The 21,187-nt window shown below is 40.8% G+C and overlaps 1 protein-coding gene across 1 annotated transcript in view; it reads right to left on the bottom strand.

Moving 5' to 3' along the window:
• Positions 1-21,187, bottom strand: part of Radx (RPA1 related single stranded DNA binding protein, X-linked) — a 68,800-nt gene that overhangs the window by 22,576 nt on the left and 25,037 nt on the right. The window contains exons 9-11 of the mRNA XM_048428502.3: positions 20,925-21,085; positions 19,824-19,999; positions 6,145-6,215 (exon numbers count right to left, since the gene is read on the bottom strand). Of these exons, the coding sequence (XP_048284459.1) occupies positions 6,145-6,215; positions 19,824-19,999; positions 20,925-21,085 (408 nt within the window). The remainder of the gene's footprint in view (positions 1-6,144; positions 6,216-19,823; positions 20,000-20,924; positions 21,086-21,187) is intronic.

Raw genomic sequence — 21,187 nt, forward strand, 5'->3', positions numbered from 1 at the left:
AAGGGCGACACGCCCCACAAACAGAAAGTAATTGGCTGAACTCCCCTATCATGAATGGCCTCAAGTTGGAAAGGTAAAGTAAGATTAGCCTGTCTGGGAGCTGGAGCAGTGGTTTAGAACACTAGCTACTCTTCCAGAGGATCCAGCTTCCATTGCCAGCATCCACATGCCAGCTCACAACCATCTGTAACTTCAGTTCCAGGGGAATCAATGGCCTCTGCTAGCCCTTACAAACACTGCAAACACTGCACAGAACTACATGCTGGCAAAATACCCATCCATACACATAAAAATAAAGAATTCTTTAAAACATTTCAAATGTCAACATTCTATTTCAGATTGGCTTCACACTATAAAATTCAAAATCTTTAAAACAGCAACAACGTTACCCTTAACAACAACAAAATTACCTTTACTTGCAGATTATATGATGCCATGTATAGGAAATCTGTCAGAATCAAGAGTAAAGTAATTTCAGGTAACAAAGTAATTTAGCTAGTTGGCAGGATCAAGGCACAAGAAACCATGTCTTGTGGATTCACATCCATGATGTAGGAGGATCTTCTATCTATCTGTTGCTTTCATTGGTTAATTAATAAAGAAAACTGCTTGGCCTGATAGGTCAGAACATAGGTAGGCGGGGAAGACAGAACAGAATTGTGGGAGAAAGAAAGCAGAGGCAGGCAGACTACATGGCTCTCTTCTCTGAGATGGAGGTGGGTTAGAATCTTCCTGGTAAGCCACGACCTTGTGGTGAGATACAGATTATTAGAAATGGGTTAAATAAATGTGTAAGAGTTAGCCAATAAGAGGCTACAACTAATGGGCCAGGCAGTGTTTAAAAGAATACAGTTTCTGTGTAATTATTTCGGGTGTAAAGCTAGCCAGGGAGCCGGGTGGGATGAAAAACAGGCCTGCCGCTCCCTTTTACTACACATCCAGAAACCATAAAGATACTCTAATCAATGAACCAAAATCAATTATTGAGCAAATTAAGGGAACATCAATTCCCAAAACCAGTAAAAATAGACAATAAATATATGAAAATATATTCAACATCTTTACCTATCAGAGAATACAGATAAATGACACACTGAGATTCCATTTCACCACACTCAAAACAGCAATCAAGAAAATAAACAATAAATGTTTAATGAAAATGGGAGGTAGGAACTCTTCTTTGGTGGGACTATAATACAGCCAGTGTGGAACTGAGAATGTTCATAAAAGAAAAATCTATTTTACAATCCAGGTATCACAATTCTAGGCATATATGTGAAGAAATCAAACTCAGTATACAAGAAATACCTGTACAAACATGTTTATGTACAGAACTGCATCACATCCAAATTCATATATTTAAATTCTGTCAGTACATCACATCATGAACATACATAAGAGATGAGGTCTTTAAAGAGGTGACTTACTACGAAACTATCAGTTTAGGTCCTAATTCAGATTGGTGTCCTTACATGAAGAGAAATCTTGGACACACAGGTATGAATGTATACACATGGTAGAAACAGTATAAAGAGAGACAAGATGGCCTTGCACAAGCTAAGGAGAGGGGCCTCAGAAGAAACCTAACCTATGCCAAAGCTTTGTCTCCAGACTGTGTGTAAACAAATGTTGACAGTTCTAATCATGAAGTGTATGGTATGTCATTATTTCAACCTTGCAAAGGAACACAGTTGCTTATGTCTGATGGGAGTTCTCAGCCTCTTTAGTTGAGACAAAATGTGGGTACCTGAGGCTTAACAGTCACTAATCGCTTTTCTATTTTTAATTTACATCACCATCTAGATTGAATCAATTATATTTTCAAAAGCATGTCTCATTTCATTTCTTGTTCTTCATTTTTTAAAAACTACTACTATATGTTCCTGGCCTTCATCATCACTTCCCGGCTTCTTTGCCTCTAGAATGGTTTTCTTTACACATGCTCTCCCTATAGATATCACAGTCAAGTCTTAAAATGAAAACAAAAACAGGACATTCTTTCTGTTTATTATCTTCCAAGTCTTTGTCTTGATGTCTCTAAAGTCCAAGATTCTTCATATAATATCACATGTCATTCATTGAGTTAGTCTTTTGACATTTCTTAAGTTATTAGACTACTCCCTGCCTTTTGTTTTATGCTGCAACACACCAAAACTTTAACAGAGCCAGGCAGTGGTGGTGTATGCCTTTAATCCCAGCACTTAGGAGGCAGAGGCAGGTGGATCTCTGTGAGGTAGAGAGGTCTGCTCTACAGGGCAAGTTCCAGGACAGGCTCCAAAGATACACAGAGAAATCCTATCTCAATAAACCAAAAAGAAACAAAACTTTAACAGTGCCCCAGACCTTAGAAGGCCTTCAGACTAGCACAACTGACTCCATGATGGAAATACCATTCAGGCCATAAAACTCAGCACATACACAGTACCTCCTGCCGAATTGAAAACAAAGACCTACTCCATCAAAGTCTATAGTTCTGGGAAAGTCTCTAAATGTACTAACCTTGCTTTTTTACTTCTGTAGTGCTTCTGGATAACTGCTCTTGTTAACTGGAGTATATCATCCCAGGTAATGCCTTTTCCACCTGAAGCTCAGTCTGAGAAATGCTTGGTTAACACTGGGATCCTAAACACCCAGTGTAGTCGCTGGCTGGCCAATAAACAATTTCTATTAGCTTAACCCTGTGTCCAAGTAATCTTTTTGGTGACTACCCCACAACAAAAACACTGTTGTATTTTGAATATTATATGAAATTTCTTAGTTTTGAACTTCTGCTAAAATTGATCTTTGCCTATATATCTGATACTTTGTCAAAATTCCACTGATCTTTTATGAATTAAATAGGTATTACATGGACACAAGTTTCTCAGACCTATTTTCACTTTTCTTAAAGAATGGAAAAACTTTGAAAACAGGAACTAATGCAGTATCAATATACTTAGCAACCAGAAATATGTAGTTTTAGACTTATGTTTGCCAGAGATGCAAAAGTATTTTAATGTTTTTCTTTTTTTGATTTTTTTCTTTTGTTTGTTTGGTTTTTTTTTTGTTTGTTTGTTTCAAGACAAGGTTTCTCTGTCCTGGCACTCGCTCTGTAGACCAGGCTGGCCTAGAACTCACAGAGATCTGCTTGCCTTTGCTCCTAAGGGCATGCTCCACCATCGCCCCACGTATTTTAATGTTTTAAATTTATTTTTGCTGTGGAAAAATTTCAAATGTACTAAAGCTGGCCTGCAGGCTTGTCAGTGGGACATCTCAATTACTAGCTGATTTTGGAAGGGTCAGCTAGGTGGCTCTGAGCTTTATAGGAAAGGTATTGAATGACAGCAAGGATGTGTGCTAGTGAGCAGCATTTCTTCCTCGTCTTTGCTTCAATCCCTGCCTCCAGGTACCTATCCTGAGCTACTTCCATGGTTTACTTCCATGATGGATTATAACCTGTAAGCTGAAACCCCAAGTTTCTTTTGTTTATGGTGTTTATCAGAGCAACAGACAAAAAAGTAGAACAATTACTGAGCTATGCTCACAGCCTCTGGAAATAAGCATTTTAAAAGGATTATTTTAAGAATAGAGAGGCATAAATACTCCCAAATTCAGCTAGAGAGTTGCTTCAGTGTGTGTGCTGGCTAGATTGTTGTTTTCTTCTGGTCAACTAGACAGAACCTAGGGTCATCTTGGAAGAAGGTATCTTACTTGAGAATATGCCTCTATAGGATTGGCCTCTAGGAAAGTCTGTAGATCGTCATCTTGGTTGATGATCATGTGGGAGGACCTTGATCACATTAGGCAGTGCCACCCCTGAGATGGCGGTCCTGGGTGATTTCAGAAGTCAGGCTATCCAAGTCGGTAAGCAGAATTTCTCAACGGCTCCTGCACCAGCTCTTGCCCCAACTACTCCAGATGCTAGACTACAAATTATAAGATGAAGCAATCCTTTCCTACCCAACTTTCAGTTATGGTGTTTTACCACAGCAATCGAAGCCCTAACTAAAACAGCGAGGCAAGCACTACCCATACAAATGTGAAAATAAAATTTCCAATTCCGTGAACCAAGTAAAGCATGTGTCTGTGATCCCAGTGCTTGTATGATGATATGGGAGGAGAAAGAGGAGATGCCTGGGATGTTCAGAACCCAGATAGCCTGGTGTCCATAGCGACAAACAATGAAGAGATCCTGCCTCATGGCAGATGGTGAGGACTTACACTCAAGGTTCTGCTCCGAGTTCCACATGCTATAGCACAAATATATCTGTACACACACTCATGAGGACACACACACATACACACACTCACAGATCATATATATATACACACACACAAAATATCAACATTTCGTATCATGTAACAATCAATAAAAACTATACCCCCCAAAAAACTCTATGGACCAGTTTACTGACACATAATATTTAAAAAAGGAAATGTCCACAAAATGACAGTCTCACCTTTGTCTGGGTGGAGGACTGAAATAAAATTCACACCAAAAGGCAAGATGGAGTTAAAAGGCTAAAATGTTAAATCCAGAGAGACAATCCCTTGGTTTAGGATTCCACTGAAAGCAAATAATTCTAACGTCATTCTACCAGTACGAAATTATATCATAAAATCAGTTCAGAAGCAACCCTAAGCTCAACCTAGTTGACACAATAGCAAAGAAAGGAAAGAGGACTTGCTTAGAACACTGCATTTGACCTCTCCTCCCTTGAAAGTACCCTACATGCTAAAATAAAACTAAAACAAAGAAGCAAACAAACAAACAAAACAAAGACTTACTTAAATTTACCTATTCTGACTGTCAATTTAAATCAAGCCTACTTAACCTAAACTCCCATGTCAACCAAAAAAACTTGTTTGTTGTTACTAAAGGAACAAACTTATAACTATTTTCTTCTGGTTACTTTTACTCAGATAATCATTAGCCCATTTATTGATACAAATGATCTTTTATTAGTAGTGTGCTATTGGATAGCAGGTCAAAATTAAAAGGGAACATTAAGACAAAAATGCTGATGAAAGTCACTCTTTGGTAGAGAAAAACTGCTTTTGTTTTGTAGTGACACCGGTCACATTTTAAGTGTGTGTACAAGAGCACCTCCAAATGGACAGAAGGGTGCATGCTGCTGCATGTGCTAAATGGGAGACAGTTTCTTTTGTTAACAAGGGACATATTTTGTGAGCTTTTCTAGAACTGTAGTTTATAACAGATATTCAGAAAATATTGTTGGGTAGTAATCAAATAATGTGACATCTGAATTTTTCTAGCAAGATGAATAATACTATATATACTCATGTGTTCAACTGCCTTTTTGAATACATTTTTTTTTGCTTTCAACTGTTGCTCTTTCTTGGAACATCACTCGTTAAGATGAGTTTAAAACATATTAGGTATATAGACGTATACATATTTCTTTTAGTTGAACAAGCACTTCACTGTTAGCAGCAGAGAGGATCACAAGCACAAACTTATCACACGGCCATGGTCATAAGACTCTGATGAGATTGTGACCACTTCCCTTGCACACATACTTGTCCTCCTTCCTGAAGGTATTGATCTTAACCTTCCTTTCTGCTTGTCAGTGTTATCTGCATTGTGTCCAGGGTTAATCTATTCCTCCTAGCCAATAGCATCTCTATGTTGTTGGTGGATCCCCCTTAAAGCATATCTTATCATTTTAATACATGGTAGCTGTTCATATAAGATAAATTTAAGAAAAATGGATTAACATACAATCATACACATTTATAGGGTTAATGAAATGCTTAAATATATGTATACAATATGTAATTATGAGATCAGGGTAACTGGAAGATCTATCACCTCATAAACTTAGCATTGGTATTTGTATCCATTTGTAATCTTGTCTAGGTATTATAAAATACACAATTAAATGTCAACTATCATTACCTTAATGTGCTATAGAATACTACAAGTAATTTCTGTTAATTATACACTGATAGTTTATAAGCATTTTATCTCCATGCTTGGATTCCTATTCCCGGAGTCTGGCAGACATGATCGCAGTACCAAGCAGTACTTTACACGACGACTTAAACCAATATGAAACACTTTTGTTAGCAAAATCAAGTACTAAAGAATAGCGACCAAGTTCCATAACTTTTAAAAGGAATAATAACAAAAAAGCAACATACCACGGTATGAGGTTGGGTGGTGTCTGCTTCCTTTAGTTTGTGCAGAAGAATGTGGCTGAGGCACAGGAACACTGCAAAGGATACAAAAATGAAGACAACCACAAATTATAAAAAAGGGACTTAGATGGGAAAAAACCCATTTGAGTCTATTCAAAATTTATTTTAATTCAATACTTTTCTTAAAGTAACACATTGAACATACATATAATTCCCAAAATCCATTTACGATATAGTTCAAAACACTGCAATGGAGCTAAATTTTATTATAAAAGGAAACATCTAACTTCATTACATATCAGTTAAAGATAGAAACACTTTTATTCTCTTATGGGAAACTGCAAAATGAGTTCTCATGTTTTCAGCAGCTCTACAAAACAACCTTCCCTATTCTCTGCCTTCACGCTATAGTCTGTTTGTTTCCTACTACTGCAGATCCATGTTGATTTCCTTCAGCAAGGAACTGCTCTCTGCCTCTTCTGCTCTATTAGCTCTTGTTTGTCTTTTAAATTTGAACCCAGTTATTATTTCCTATAGAATCCTTCCCTCATTTTTAGTCAGGGATAACTGATCCTTTTATATGTTGAGGCAGTACCAGAATAGACAGAAAATGTCAGTGTTGTTGGATGCTGTCCTCTGGGTATGGCATGGTCATTACCCTCCTGAATGATCAGCAGCTGGTATTACTAAAGATAGCATAAGACTGGGCTCACTGATGCTCCTTCATAGAGGGAGGAGGCTGAAGAGGTCCTAGCCCTTCCCAAAATTCTGTAAGCAGTTAACAGTTGCTAGGAAGGAGGAGGGTTCTTCAGTGGCGTAGCTGCTTATAAGCTCCCCATATTCCAGTAAATGACCTATGCTCTTGTAAACAATCCTAATCAAACCCATTGATGCAACAAGCTGGGCCTGGGAAGAATCATTACTTTGGGACAGATATTTGCTTATCTTCCCAGAAAATGTTTACTCAACACTTGTCCTCTTAATCCAAGATACAACATAGATAAACATAAGGAGAAGCACCATTGCCTCTGTTGCGGGCTATGGGACATGCAAATGAAGCTAAGCCATCTGAGGGTGGAGTGTCTGTGTGGAGAATCCTGGCACGGTTGTCCTTCCTGGTGGGGTATGGAATGGTGTGCCTTCCTGCTGTAGTAGCCCTTGCCCTGTCCCTGCTATTGGGTGAAATGACATGCAACCAAGGCTGCTGTATTGGAAGGTGGGGTTCCCCTGGAGAATCCAGAGTGACTGCTTTTCTTATGTGGTATGGAATGCAAAACTCCTTGATGAATGTTTTCTATCATGTGAGATGTCCCTCAAATGGCTGATGAAGGATATATTATAATCCGCAAAATTAACACATATGGGACAGGGTCTTATTTAAGCTGGGGTATCAGTTGTGTGGCCTTTGCTCCGGGCAATAAGACAAGTAATTGAGTTCAAAACTAGAATGATTGTATAGGAAATGAAGGAAATACAAGAGAAACCATGTGGATGCTATCCCTTGTACAAGCCACTGAATTAGCAGGAAAAACAAAGGATAGAGGGATAAAGGGGGGAGCTGAATAGGATAGAGGAATTGGCTTGCCATTTCTTATTGGGACATAAAGAAAAGAGTACCAGTTATATCTGTGCAAAAAGCCTCTCTTGGGACACCTAAACTTGGATTCCATGGGAAGAATTGGACAATGAGGAGGGACAAAATGAGAGAGACATGATGCAAGATACCTCTCAGATCTGACCTTTAATACAGAGGAAGGGAAACCATGAAGAATACAGAGGGGGCTTAATAATGATCCAGTAAAGTGAACTACTATAATCAGGGAATAGCCTGACTATGAACTATACATCTTTCTATAGGTCAAAGGCTACATAATGAGGGAAATAATTCCTGGATCAACTAACTTATAAGAGTCCCTAGACACACTTGATTATTGCTAGTTGATGTCCCCATGAACATCAAGGACCAGAAGACAATAGAAAGACCAGCATTAATGACAAAAATGAGCAGACACGGGCAGTCTTTGATGCCAAGTTCACTGGGCCAGATAGGACTGTATTCACAGAACAGCCACGGAAGGGGTTTATGCAACAGGGACCTAGGGACAAGTATGGAGGTTTTGCTGAACCCCATGACGGCACACAATTTTTGAGAGAAGAGAGACTGAATGACTTAGATTGGCATGTCCATCAGGCTTGTAAGGGGCTAAAGCTGAAGAGGACTCAAGAAAGGCAAAAGCTGATGAAAGTACTTTTCCGGGTCACTCAAACGTGAATGTGGTAAGATGTGGGTTAAGCCAGTGTTTCGAAGGAAAAACGTGACAGGGAGTCAAATTCAATTATCGTGAGCCCTGAGAATGTTTTTATGCCTGAATAAAAGTTAATCAAGGCACAGTGATAGAGCAGGGCAGCCTGTGCTTGTCTCGGGAGTGCAGTTAGCCTCCAGAATAGCACACTTCTCTTCTATAAGAAAGGATACTGGGAGTGGAAATTGTTTTCCAGCTCAAGGCCCCCCTCAGGTGTGGTCAACGGAAAAGGCATCAGCCAACTGAAGGTTGGCCAGATGCAAGGAGCCTGTGAGGAAACAGTAGGCAGTCTTGACCCTGCGTGAGTCAGAGCAAAGAAAGCCAGCCCTGGACTATTGCTGGAGCTGGGGACATGCGAAGCATCCCTGTGGCGGCACCCCAAGATGAGGCAGTGGGATGGCTCACTGAGAACGACTGTGGATTGCGGAGGGCTGATGAAAGTAGTGCCTCCCATCTGTGCCGCAGTATCTCAATTGCTTTAGGGAACAATTGACAGATGTGATGGAACCCTTTCCTGCTATATCGACTTTCTTCACTTTTGCCTTAACTTCTCACTTCTGAAATAAATGGGCCTTTGTTTGGAATGGTAGGTGGTGGGCCTTCAAAGACCTTGCTCACACTTTGCAAGACAGTTCTGGGTTGTAGACGCTATAATGCTAAGCACAGAGTTTTGTGGATTTAGAAAAGCACTCTGAAAGCCGTTAAAGCACACCTGAAGGAGGAAGGAGAGAAGAGCGGTTCATAAAGGGCACAGGAGATACGCACCAAGGTGAATGAGAAAAATTCCTAATAGCCGTGCCTATAAGCGTTAAAATGACAGTTTGAGAGTGTGGATAAAGGTGCCCTGCATGGGTAGGAAACAATGCTCCCAGAAGCCGTATGGTTATTGGATGAAAATTCTATTACCAGGGACGGACTACTTCCCTTTGAGTTATTATCTAGGGGAGATTCTGAGGCCCCTGAAACAATATAGGCTACTAATATTGTTGCTGACTGCCCATCAGAGCTAGGTTGTAACACTTCATGGTTGAAGACACCTTGGTTTAAGGACATGAAGAAATCAAGCTGGAAGGGAGCTGGAAGCTTCCTATCTGTTGGCTAGTTTTCATAGTGTTAGGAGATACTATGTAGGCTGTTGGTGAGGAAAAGTTACCAACACTCCTACATAGCTGTGGACTCTGCCTGTTATATCACCAACATGCCAGGCAAGATATGCCCACTGCCGCAATAGTGGAATGACTGTTTAGATTTAAGGCCTTCTCCAAACAAGAGAATGTCAATCTGGTATTATAAACACAGTCAAAAACTCATGGGTGAGGAGATCATAGGCCCTAGTAGGGAAGCTGCTTTGCTCAATAGGTATTCTGTATCTACTAAGTTGCCTTCTAAACATTTACACTTTTTCTCATAGATTTTGTTGCGATGATCCTTAGCCAGGGAAGCTTAATTCTGAAGCAGCTAGCAGTTACCGTATAGACTCAGATTGGTCAAAGTGCTGAGAATAAGTTGACTATTGAATATTTAGCTCTAAAGGAGACATAAACATATATAATTCCCTTACTGGTTCTGAGAAAAGGGAAGAAGGAGTGAAAAGAATGTAAGAGAGTTAAGATAGCTATCTCCAACCTGCTGTCATATGCAAACGCACAAGCCTAGTTGCAGTTTCAAAGCCCTAGAACCTTCTGTGTTTGCCAGCACCCTTCCCTGGGTGGGTCACTTATTCCTTTTCCGTACCATTCCATAACCCATAACCATCCGTAAACTTACAAGTCCATTTCCAGATCTGAAGCCTTAAATCTTATTCATTTGGGAACCACTTTTGTCTGAAATGTCACCATTTCTTCCCCCCACTTGCCATTATCAACAAATACAAAAGCCTAGTGTCAGAGGATGGCTCATTAACCCTCCTTGTTCCTGATAAATCCTTCCTGGGTAAGCAGCTTCCTTCCTTTCCCATCCCTTGCCTCATCCCCGTCCCCCATAGCTATCTCTAAACCCACAGGCCTAGCTCCAGATAAGTAGCCTTTGAATCTGCTTTCTTTGAGAACCATTTGTCTTAATTAGGATTTCTATTGCTGTGAAGAGACACCATGACCACAGCAACTCATATAAAGGAAAACATTTAATGGGGCAGGCTAACAGTTTCAGAGGTTTAGTTCATTATCATCATGGCAGGAAGCAAGACAGCATGGAGGCAGACATGGTGCTGGAGAAGGAGCTGAGAGTTGTTTTCTTACATCTTGGTTTACAGGCAGTAAACCTTGGTGCTCAGAAATTGGGCATGGACTGAGCATATATGAAACCTCAAAGCTCGCCTCCACAGTGACACACTTCCTCCAACAAGGTCCTGTCTACTCCAATAAAGCCACACCTCCTAATGGTGCCATTCCCTTTGGGGCCCACTTTCCTTCACACCACCATACCATTTTTGACTGGAGAGATGATTCTTTGTTCTCCCATCCTTCCCTCTGCCTGCTGCCATTTCTGCATCTATGGGCCTAGTTCCAAATAAATTGTTTGGGAATGATCTTTCTCTAGTAGAATTAAAATTCATCCACCAGTTTAACTGGCCTGATCTAATGAAGGTCAAATTATCACATCAAATACAATCAAAGAGAGAAGTCCCCATGTCAAGGTCTAATTGCAAAAATAAAATCAATATGAATGACCAAGACAGTATGTCTTCCATCAAATTTACTAGTCCTAAAGAAGTTTTCACTAATGAGAATTACTTATATGAACCCAGGACATCAAATATAAAAGAATGATCACAAATTTTATCATAGAAATCAAGGAATTTAAAGAAGATATGAACAAACATTTCAATGAATTTCAAGAGGTTAACAACAAATACCTGAGTGAGGTCCAAGAAAATGCAAATACATGGCTGAAAGAAATGAACAAAGGTAACTGAGGATTTGTAAACTGAATTCCATAAAGAGACAAAAACACTGAAGAAAACATATGATGAAATGAAGATGGAATTGAAAGACTCAAATCTCAGTTAAAAAAAATCTCAGGGGGAAGCCTTACAAGTAGAATTAATCAAGCAGAAGATAGAAATCAGGACTTGAAGATAAAGAAGAACATCTAGACAAAATAAGCAAAAAATATGAGTAACTATAACAGCACAGGAAAGGAATATACAGGAAATGTGGGATACCACCATAAGACCAAATTTTTTAACTATCATCCTAGACGAGAGAGAGAAATTTTAGGTCAATGACATAGAACAGATCTTTAACAAGGCAACAGAAGGAAATCTCCCCCAAACTAAGGAAGGACAATATTCATACAGATACAAGAATAACTCAGAACACCAACAAGATAAGAGCTAAAAAGAAACACCCCATGGCATATCTTAGTAAAAACACTAAATGCACGGGACAAAAAAATATTGAAAACCACAAGAGAAAAAGAAGCATTAATTGTAATAGCCAGAATCTGAAAGCAACCTAGATGTCCCTCAACTGAAGGATGGATAAAGAAAATGTGCTGACATGGGGGAGTAGGAATGACAAAGTAAGCTCCACTGGACTGGGAGCGGATCCAGTCCAGGGACATTTGCGGACCAGGACTGAGTCAGTGATATGGGTCAGAACAGACTTGAGACAGTGAACTCCACAAGAACAGGTACAGGGGAGCAACTGCTGAATGAGTGAGCCAGAGCCAGAGACCGCTGAGGGTCCAGATGTGAATCTGGGACCTTCAAGGAAGTAGACCTAAGCCAGGACCCCTGTGGATCTGGGTGTGAGTATAGGACCTCCCAGGAACTAGGCCTGAGCCAGGAACTCTATGGGTCTGGGTGTGAATCTGGAACCTCCAAGGAAGCAGACCATGTTAAGCTGGGAGCATAACACCAGCCACTGGCATCCATCCTAGCTCCCTGGCCTGGGAGTTGCATTGGTCTGTAATCCAAATCCCAGAGGGGTCAGGACCACTCCCACATGGTATTTAAGTGGGCTCCCAGAGGAGGAACACGTGGTTCTGGGCTTGCATGTGCTCCCCGCTTTCCTGTGTTCCCACCATGCCCTCAGCCACCTGAGAGCGCCATATTTAATGAAACAATGGGTATTTTAATTTGGTTTGATCTGATCTAATTGGATTTCTTTGCACTGGTGGAGTCGCCCATCTTAGGAAGTTTTCCTAACATAATAGAGTGTACCACCAAGGAGCCTTAGTTTTTCCTGCGGGGCCCAGGCCCCAGGCCCCAGGATCCAGAGCCATGCTGGAAAACGGACCTTTCTACACACGTGCTTCGCCAGGCAAGTTTGCCTTCACTTGGTGAGTAGTTCCCCTTTTTAAACTGCATGCGGGTGGGGTTTTGGGGTGACCTATTCGCTTTTCAGGCTTTTGTTGAAGTCACAGCCATGCCTAAAGCCTGACACACACACACACACACACACACACACACACACACACACACACACGGCAGAGGCTGGACCTCCTGCTGAGATGAGATTTTTTTTGGGGGGGTGAGGGAAAATGTTCCCAACCAATTTCTCATGTACCCTGGTTTCCTGACTCAGCGCCACTCCAGTGGATGCACTGCAAAGGGCTTGTATCACAGCCATGCATTTAAAGTGGATTTCTTGCAATTCCTAGCCGATTTCAAATGCCCTTAATCGGGCACCTATGAACCTTTTTAAATGGGAACGATCTAACTTAAAGCAAATTATACTCCAAAGTCCGCAGTTTTTTTTCAAGTATGGCACTCCCGTTCTTCCCATCCCCTTCTGCTTTTCTTTCTTTGTTCATTTGCTACTGCAGGGTTCATCCCACACCCACTTCTGTCTCTGTGTGTTTATTTGCCAATGGTCTTTCATCCCACCCCCACCTCCACCTATTTCTCTCTGCTGATTCGTCATCAGGGCTTTGCTTCCCCCACCTTGCACACTACTGCCCCTCTATAGCTTTAGGAGCGCTCTGCTGCTGTGCAGCCATTTCAGAGATCTAGTGCTTGTCCTGCCCCCCACTTCCATTCCAAAATGCTTCAATGCCATGCACCACTGCGTGCCCAAAAGAGCTGCCAGCTTCTGGTCTGAATTTGGGCATCTAAATCTACCTCCCTTTTCATCATCTGAGGACAACAGAGACATGGTGTGGCTGGTTCATGGAGCTGCATACGCTCATCAGTTTCACTAGCTGCAGAGATCTCTGGTCCAGCTTTTTAGCTAGCAGGCAATCCCAAGTCCTCTGTGGGTCTGAGTGTGAGTCTGGGACCTCTGAGGGAGTAAGTCTGATCTAGGTCCTCTGTGGGTCTGGGCACACCTGAGCCTGGGAACTCTGAGGAAGTTGACTGGAGCTGGAGTCCTTTACAGGATCAACCCCAAGCCAGGGACCTCTGCAGGAACAGATCCAGACCAGGAACATTTATAGAAACAGGTCTGAGTCAACAGCCTAGGTTAGAGTGGGCCTGATGAAGCAAATTGTAAGGGAGCGCTGAGTGACCTCCAGGAACACGGAGTGACAAACGGTAACTAGAACCGTGGCACTGACTGTACCACAAGGAACAACCATCTGAGCCTTTTACTCGCTGGTACCTAGAATATTAATCAACAGATTCACAGACAGCCCCAACCACAACTATTAGAGGAAAAGATGAGTAGAAAAGGTAAGAACACACGCAACACCACAAAGAGCAGTATGACACCAGTAAAACCTAAAGATCCTACAACAGCAAGATTTGAACATGTAAATATAGATGAAGCAGAAGAAAATGACCTAAAGAATAACTTCAGGAGAATGTTTGAAATTCTTGAAGAGGAAATGAGAAATTCCCTCAAAGAAATAAAGGAAAAGACACAAAAAATTGGAAGACATCAATAAAGCCCTTAAAGAAAACCAAAAAAAGCAATCAAACATATGAAATAAACTATGCAAGACTTGAAAACTGAAATAGAGACAATAAAGAAAACACAAGCCACGGAAATTAAAGAAACAGAAATCATGAGAAAATGATACGGAACCACAAACACAAGCATGAACAGCAGAATATAAGAGATGGAAGAGAGAATCTTAAGCACTGAAGATACAAAAGAGGAAATAGACTCTCAGAGAACCCAAATAAATAAAATAGGTGAAATATACCTGTTTTGCAATCCTTAGGCAGTATATATTGCATATACTTATAAAAATGTTGATTAGAACATGCTTTTTTCCCATTGTTTAAGCCAATCAATTTGGTTGTATTCTGATGTAAGAGTCCTAATGTACTAGTACATGTTTTGGTACTGGGTTGTGGGATGTTGTTATGACACATAACTACCAGCTAGTAAAGAAAAGAGAGGGTATACATGGAGGGTTTGGAGAGGAGAAAAGAAAAGGGGAAATGATGTAATTATAATATAAAAAACTAAAAAATGTGGAAGTTTCTTTGAAACTATATTCTAAGTTGAATCTGAGTTTTGAAATGTGTAATAGAAAAAGTCTAGAATTCCATGGAGATGTTTGTAGAAATCCAAACTTCAAAGGAAAACCTCACTGGGGCTCAGGATGAGGAGTGAGCTGCAAAAATCCCTTATCTTCTTAGACAACACACTGTTATGAACCAAACGTGCCTAGGAATACATATGACAGGCTCTTCTGCTAGAGTTTCAGACAGAAATAAAAAGTGTGTTATTCAGAAGGCGATCCTTCTTATGCAGTCTCAAATGACTTGCTCATACTCTATTCTGTGTGCACGGAAAGTTGACCTTATAAGTGGTAAACCTAGACATTTAGCTGAGGGTATTTCTAATCAAAATGTGGGAGGACCCCTTGGACTCCCCTTCCTATTCAGACTAAAATATACAAAGAGTGATACCAAATGGAGGGGGAATCGTCAAGCAAAAGAACCCCAAAATTCAAATATTTGGGAAACAGGTAACCTACAAATATAAAATGGAAGGAAGTTTGCTCTGGACAGATCACTAAAGGTGTGGCTGGAGAACCATCTGCTCAAAGATTTGTCTTGTATGAAAAATAGCTGTGCAGTGGGATAGCTCTGTTGGAAAAGTGTTTTCCATGCAAGCATGTGGATCTGATTCCTCTCCCCAGAACCCACATAAAAGGCCCAGCACAGTGTCATGCGCTAGTCATCAGAGTGTGGGGGAGGCAGAGATAAGCAGCTCCTTCGTGTTGTCTGGAGAGACAGCGCAGCCTAGCTGGCAAGCTCCAGGCCAATAAAGATGAGGCTCGAAAAGCAAGGTAGATAGCTTCTGAGGAGTAAACCCTGAGGCTGTCTTTAGGCCTCCACATGCATATGCACACACAAGGAAATACAGCTGTGTGAGAATACACACGCACACATGCACACACACAACTGTAATTATGACTTGAATATAATCAAGTTCAGAAAAATAATTAAGACAAAAGATAAAAGCATATTTTTTTCTCATACGCAGTGTGTGTGTGTGTGTGTGTGCGTGCGCACGCACGTGTGCACACACACACATGCATGCATGTACAGGAAGATTATTTGGGGGAATGAAAGGGGACTAAGAGAAGTGAAGAGGTGTAGATGACAGAAGATAATGGGGAAAAAAGATAAATATCAAGTTTTCTTTCATATGCAAGAAAGATTTATGAACACATATACACATAAACATTAGAGCAGGAAGAGGGCTAGACCATGTGATGAGGAGAGAGAGCAGTGAAGAGGATAAGAGATAGACAGTAGTTAGAGGGCCGACATGAGTCAAGTATACGTATATACATGTATAAAGATATCATAGTGATAGGCCATTTGGGGGTCAGGGAGAAACCTGGTGCCAGGGAAACTCCCAGGGATCCACAAGGATGGCCCCAGATAAGACTCTTAGCAAAGCCTGGTGCTAGTGGCTCACGTCTTTAATCCCAGCACTCAGGAGGCAGAGGCAGACGGATCTTTGTGAGTTCGAGGCCAGCCTGGTCTACAAGAGCTAGTTCCAGGACAGGCTCCAAAGCTACAGAGAAACCCTGTCTCGAAAAAAACCAAAAACGAAAACAAAAACAACAACAGCAACAAAAAATCCCAAAAGACTCTTAACAATAGTGAAAAGGGTGCCTGAACTGGCATCTACTGTAATCAGATTGGAGACTATCCTAATTGTCGACAGAGAGCCTTCATTCAGTAACTAAAGGAAGCAGACACACACATCCACAGCCAAGCACTGTGCTGAACTCCAGGAGTCCTGTTGAAAAGAGGGAGGAAGGATTGTACTAGCAAGGGGGGAGGATTGTACTAGCCAGGGGGATCAAGGTCATGACAGCAGAATCCACAGAGACAGCTGACCTGAACTAATGGGAGCTCACAGACTCTGGTATGTCAGGAAGGGAGCCTGCATGGGATGAACTAGGTTCTCTGCATGTATGTGACAGTTGTGTAGCTTGGTCTGTTTGTGGGGCTCTTAGCAGTGGGATCAGGACATGTTCCTGGCCTTGAACTGGTTTTTGGGAACCTATTCCTTGTGCTGCTTTGCCCTTGCCCAGCCTTGATGTAGGGGGAGGAGCTTGGTCCTGCCTCAACTTGATGTGTTATGCTTTGTTGACTCCCATGGGAGGCCTGCCCCTTTTGGAATGGTGATGGAGGAGGATGGGGGAAAGTAGTGGGAGGAGAAGAGGGAGGGGAAACTGTGGTCAGTATGTAAAATAAATGAAAGCATTTAAAAAAAGATATCATATGAAGTCCATTATTTTGTACACTAATTAAAATTAATATGTGGTTGGAGAGATGGCTCAGCAGATAAAGATGATTACCACCAATACTGATGACCTGAGTTTGATCCCTAAGACCAACATGGCAGAAGAAAACAAAGAACTCTTGAAGGTTCTCTTCTGACCTCCATGTGTATACCATGGCATGTGTATGCTCCCAAACAGGTATACACATACGGTAGCACACACAGTACAGAAATATATGTAGTGAAATTTAAAATTAACTTTAAAAGACTAGGTTTATGATCAGAGATCCAATCAATCATCAAAATAGAAGGTTTGCTTGTTTTGAAAACCAGAGGAAATACAGACAGGATGAAACGAAGAAAAGATGTCAGATTTCTGGGATTCCACAGGCAGGAACAGAGCTATAAGAGAGAAAGAACTTTCTACAAAGGATTCCGGTAGCACAGGAAATAACCCAAAGGTTTGACAAGTGGGAATACATGAGCTTAAAAATATTCTGCATAACAAAAGAAATTGTGAATAAAGAGACAGCCTACAGAACTGGAGAAAATCTTTGTCTTGTATACTTCGTACAGGGGCTCAATATCCAGAATATATAAAGAACTGTAAAACATTTATCATCTGAATCCAAAACTTCTTAGCGATAAAATGGAGTTTTCAAAAGAAGAAATGCAAATGGACAATAAACATTTTATAAACATTTTAAGAGTGGTTAAACATCCTTAGCCATAGGAGAATTTAAAACTACTTGGAGGTGAAATTTCATCCCACTCAGAATGGCTATCATTAAGCAAATGTTGGTGAGGATGTGAGAGAAAGAGAGCGATCCTTATTAACTTAGAAGCTGCCAGGGAGTATGTAAGCTGGTGGAACCACTAAAGAAATCAGAGTGGAGGGTAGTCACAACTCAAAATACAAATGTTCTAACGGGGCTATACCATTCTGCACATATACCCAAAGGACTCTATATTCTGTCACCAAGACATCTGCATATCTATGTTTACTGTGTCACTGTTCACAGCAGCTAGGAAATGGAATCAGATTATATTTTCATCAGCTGATGAAATATGAATTATGAAATTTCTTCAGCTGTAAAGAAGAGTGAAATAATGAAATTGTTAGAAAAATGAATGAAACTACAAAGTATTACATTAAGTGAAATAAGCTAGACTCAGAAAGGCAAATACATTTTCTCTTTTACACGCAGTTTCAAGATTTGTGTGTGTGTGTGTGTGTGTGTGTGTGTGTGTGTGTTACAGATTACGGAACTATATAAATGTGTCAGTGAGAAGGGGGAAAGATCTTAAGGGAGAATCAAATGGAATTTGCTACACTAAGTTTTAGAGTGGTTTATATCTCATAATTCTGCCTTCCGTTCTAGTTTCTCTTTCTCGGAAGGGGAGAGTTTGTGCTGGTCCTGCCACACCGCTGTCATCTGCATGGATACCTTGCCTCTTTTCAGCAGTCAATTGTTGAAGAATTTTCACCAGGATGACCCACCTGGATTTCCTTTACATTGAGACTGGGAACTAGAGTTGAGGAAGGTGTAGGTTCAGACTTTTTAGTTTAATTTAGTTTTTGTTTTTCTGGGTGTTTTTATTTATTTGTTTTTATTTTACATACCAATCCTAGTTCCCCCTCCCTTCCTTTCTCCTGCCCACACCTCCCCCCTTTCCATGCCCCATTCACTCTTCAGAAAGAGTAAGGCCTCCCTTGGGGACTCAACAAAGTCTGATATATCAAGCTGAGGCAGGACCAAGCCCCTCCCCCTTATCAAGGCTGAGTACGGTATCCTACCATAGGGAATGAACTGCAAAAAGCCAGCTCATGTACCCTCATGCCTTTAATCCCAGCACTCAGGAGGCAAAAGCAGGGGGATCTCTTGAGTTTGAGACCAGCCTGGTCTACAGAGTGAGTTCCCAGACAGGTTCCAAAGCTACACACAGAAACTCTGTCTTGAAAAACAAAAACAAAACAAAACAACAACAATATCAAAAAGATCGTAGGTTAAGACTCTGAGGGATTACTGCGATAGAGAGAGTGCTTTCGTGTGTGTGTGTGTGTGTGTGTGTGTGTGTGTGTGTGTGTGTGTGTGAAGTACATGGATTCAGAGTGAGATGGGCAGCAGGCAAATGTGAGTTCTGAATGGTGAATCTGCTCTAGTCCTATGATGAAAGTTCTAACTGAGTCCATCAGAACGAGACCTGATTTGGAAACACAGTAATTACAGATGTGATTCGTTAAGGTGAGATCCTAGCCTTTCCCAGCATTTCATGCCTGTGATTCCAGCACAAGGGAGGCTAAATAAAGGAAGAGGTCACAGGCCAGTCTGGCCTACATAATGAGATATTATCCAAAGAAAAGATGAATTTGCACCAGACCAGAGTGTTTCCCCGATGCAGTATGAATGGTGTCCTTATAGAGAAGGGAAATTTGGGGGCTGGAGAGGTGGCTTGGTAGTTTAGAGCGCTTGTTCTTGCAGAGGACCTGGGTTTGGTTCTCAGTTCCCATACAGTGCCTCAAAATTATCTGGAACTCCAGTTTCCGGGGATCTGGCCTCCATGAGCAGCAGGCAAGCAAGTGGTACACACACACATACATGTATGAAGGTAAAACACTCATACGAAGAAAATAAAGTAAATATCATTTCTAAAGGTGGAAAACTAGACTGTCAGGAGCAGTAGTGAACTCCATGTGAAAATGAAGGCATATATGTACATATAGCCAATGACTTACGGATTAGCACTTGGGCCTTGAACAATTCTTCTTTTTGCGCTGACACTCGAAATTACAGATGTAGACTGAGAACGCTGAGAGCCCGCTGGCCCGTCATCTTGAGGTCTTTTGCTACCTCTTTCATAATGGTGACCTTCTCTTCTAACTGCCTGAGAAGTTGAGGGCTGATTGTCATTCTAAAACCAAGAGTTAGAAAAAAATGTTTTAAAACAGACTCACAAAATGCTTTCTCTTCTGAAAAACTATACTAACTTTCATACTTTGAAGAGCTGAGCAAAATGTTGTAATCATATTGCTTTTATACATACTGCTTTAATCTACTTAGTATTAACTTTAAAGAAGATAAAAGTCTTTATTGTACTCTAACTGACCAGACAGATTAAATTACTATTTCCACATATACAATAATACTCCTAGACATTGCTTTAAAAAAGGTGAACTAGCCAGGCGGTGGTGGTGCACGCCTTTAATCTCAGCACTTGGGAGGCAGAGGCAGGCATAGCTCTGTGAGATTGAGGCCAGCCTGGTCTATAAGAGCTAGTTCCAGGACAGGTTCCAAAAACTACAGAGAAACCCTGTCTTGAAAAACCAAAAAATAAAAGAAGAAGAAAAAGAAAAGAAAAAAAGAAGGTAAACTAACAGAGAAAATATGAACTCTTGATGATATGAACATTCAATTGTCAATCTTTTCTAGTGACCATTTCTATTATGAGAGTTATTAATGAGAGTTAATAATATAATATTATGTATTACAGAACATGGGTAAAACTACCATTACAGATAAAGAGGTAAAATATTCCTCATGGAAGTTTTCCTGCTGCTTAGCCTAAAAGAAGTTAGCAGAACAATTACTCATATATTCCATCTAGTCGTTAAAGACATCTACAGCAGACTTGAATTATTTAGAAATCAAAGACAGGATCTTATGTCTTCAGAATGCAGAGGCTTGGCCCTTGCCCAAAGATGACAGAAAAAGGCCATAAAATAGGAACAAAACTGAAATATTTTTCTCTCAGATTAAGAGTTACTACATAAAAGTATCACTGGCCATGACGACCATTGTGCTGTCCGAGATGTACTAGGAATCCCCTGGCACCATACCTGAAGTGTTTCTGATGCTGGGGCGCTCATCGCTGAGCGGTGGTGGGGGATGTACTTTATAGCAGCAATTATCCCCTGAATGGCAATGCGCTTCTGCTCCCTGTACTGCAAAACTTCGATCACCTTCCTCACTTCGCTGATAGCTGTCAAGAGCAACTCAGCTGCAAGGGAACAAATCCCAAGACAAGGTAAGTTTGAAAGAGAAAATATGATGCAAAGCAATTAAAAACTTAAGATTAGATCTTTGATGCAGTTTTACAATG

This window comes from Myodes glareolus, chromosome X, assembly GCF_982192425.1.
Source record: "Myodes glareolus chromosome X, mMyoGla1.1, whole genome shotgun sequence".
NCBI lineage: Eukaryota > Metazoa > Chordata > Mammalia > Rodentia > Cricetidae > Myodes > Myodes glareolus.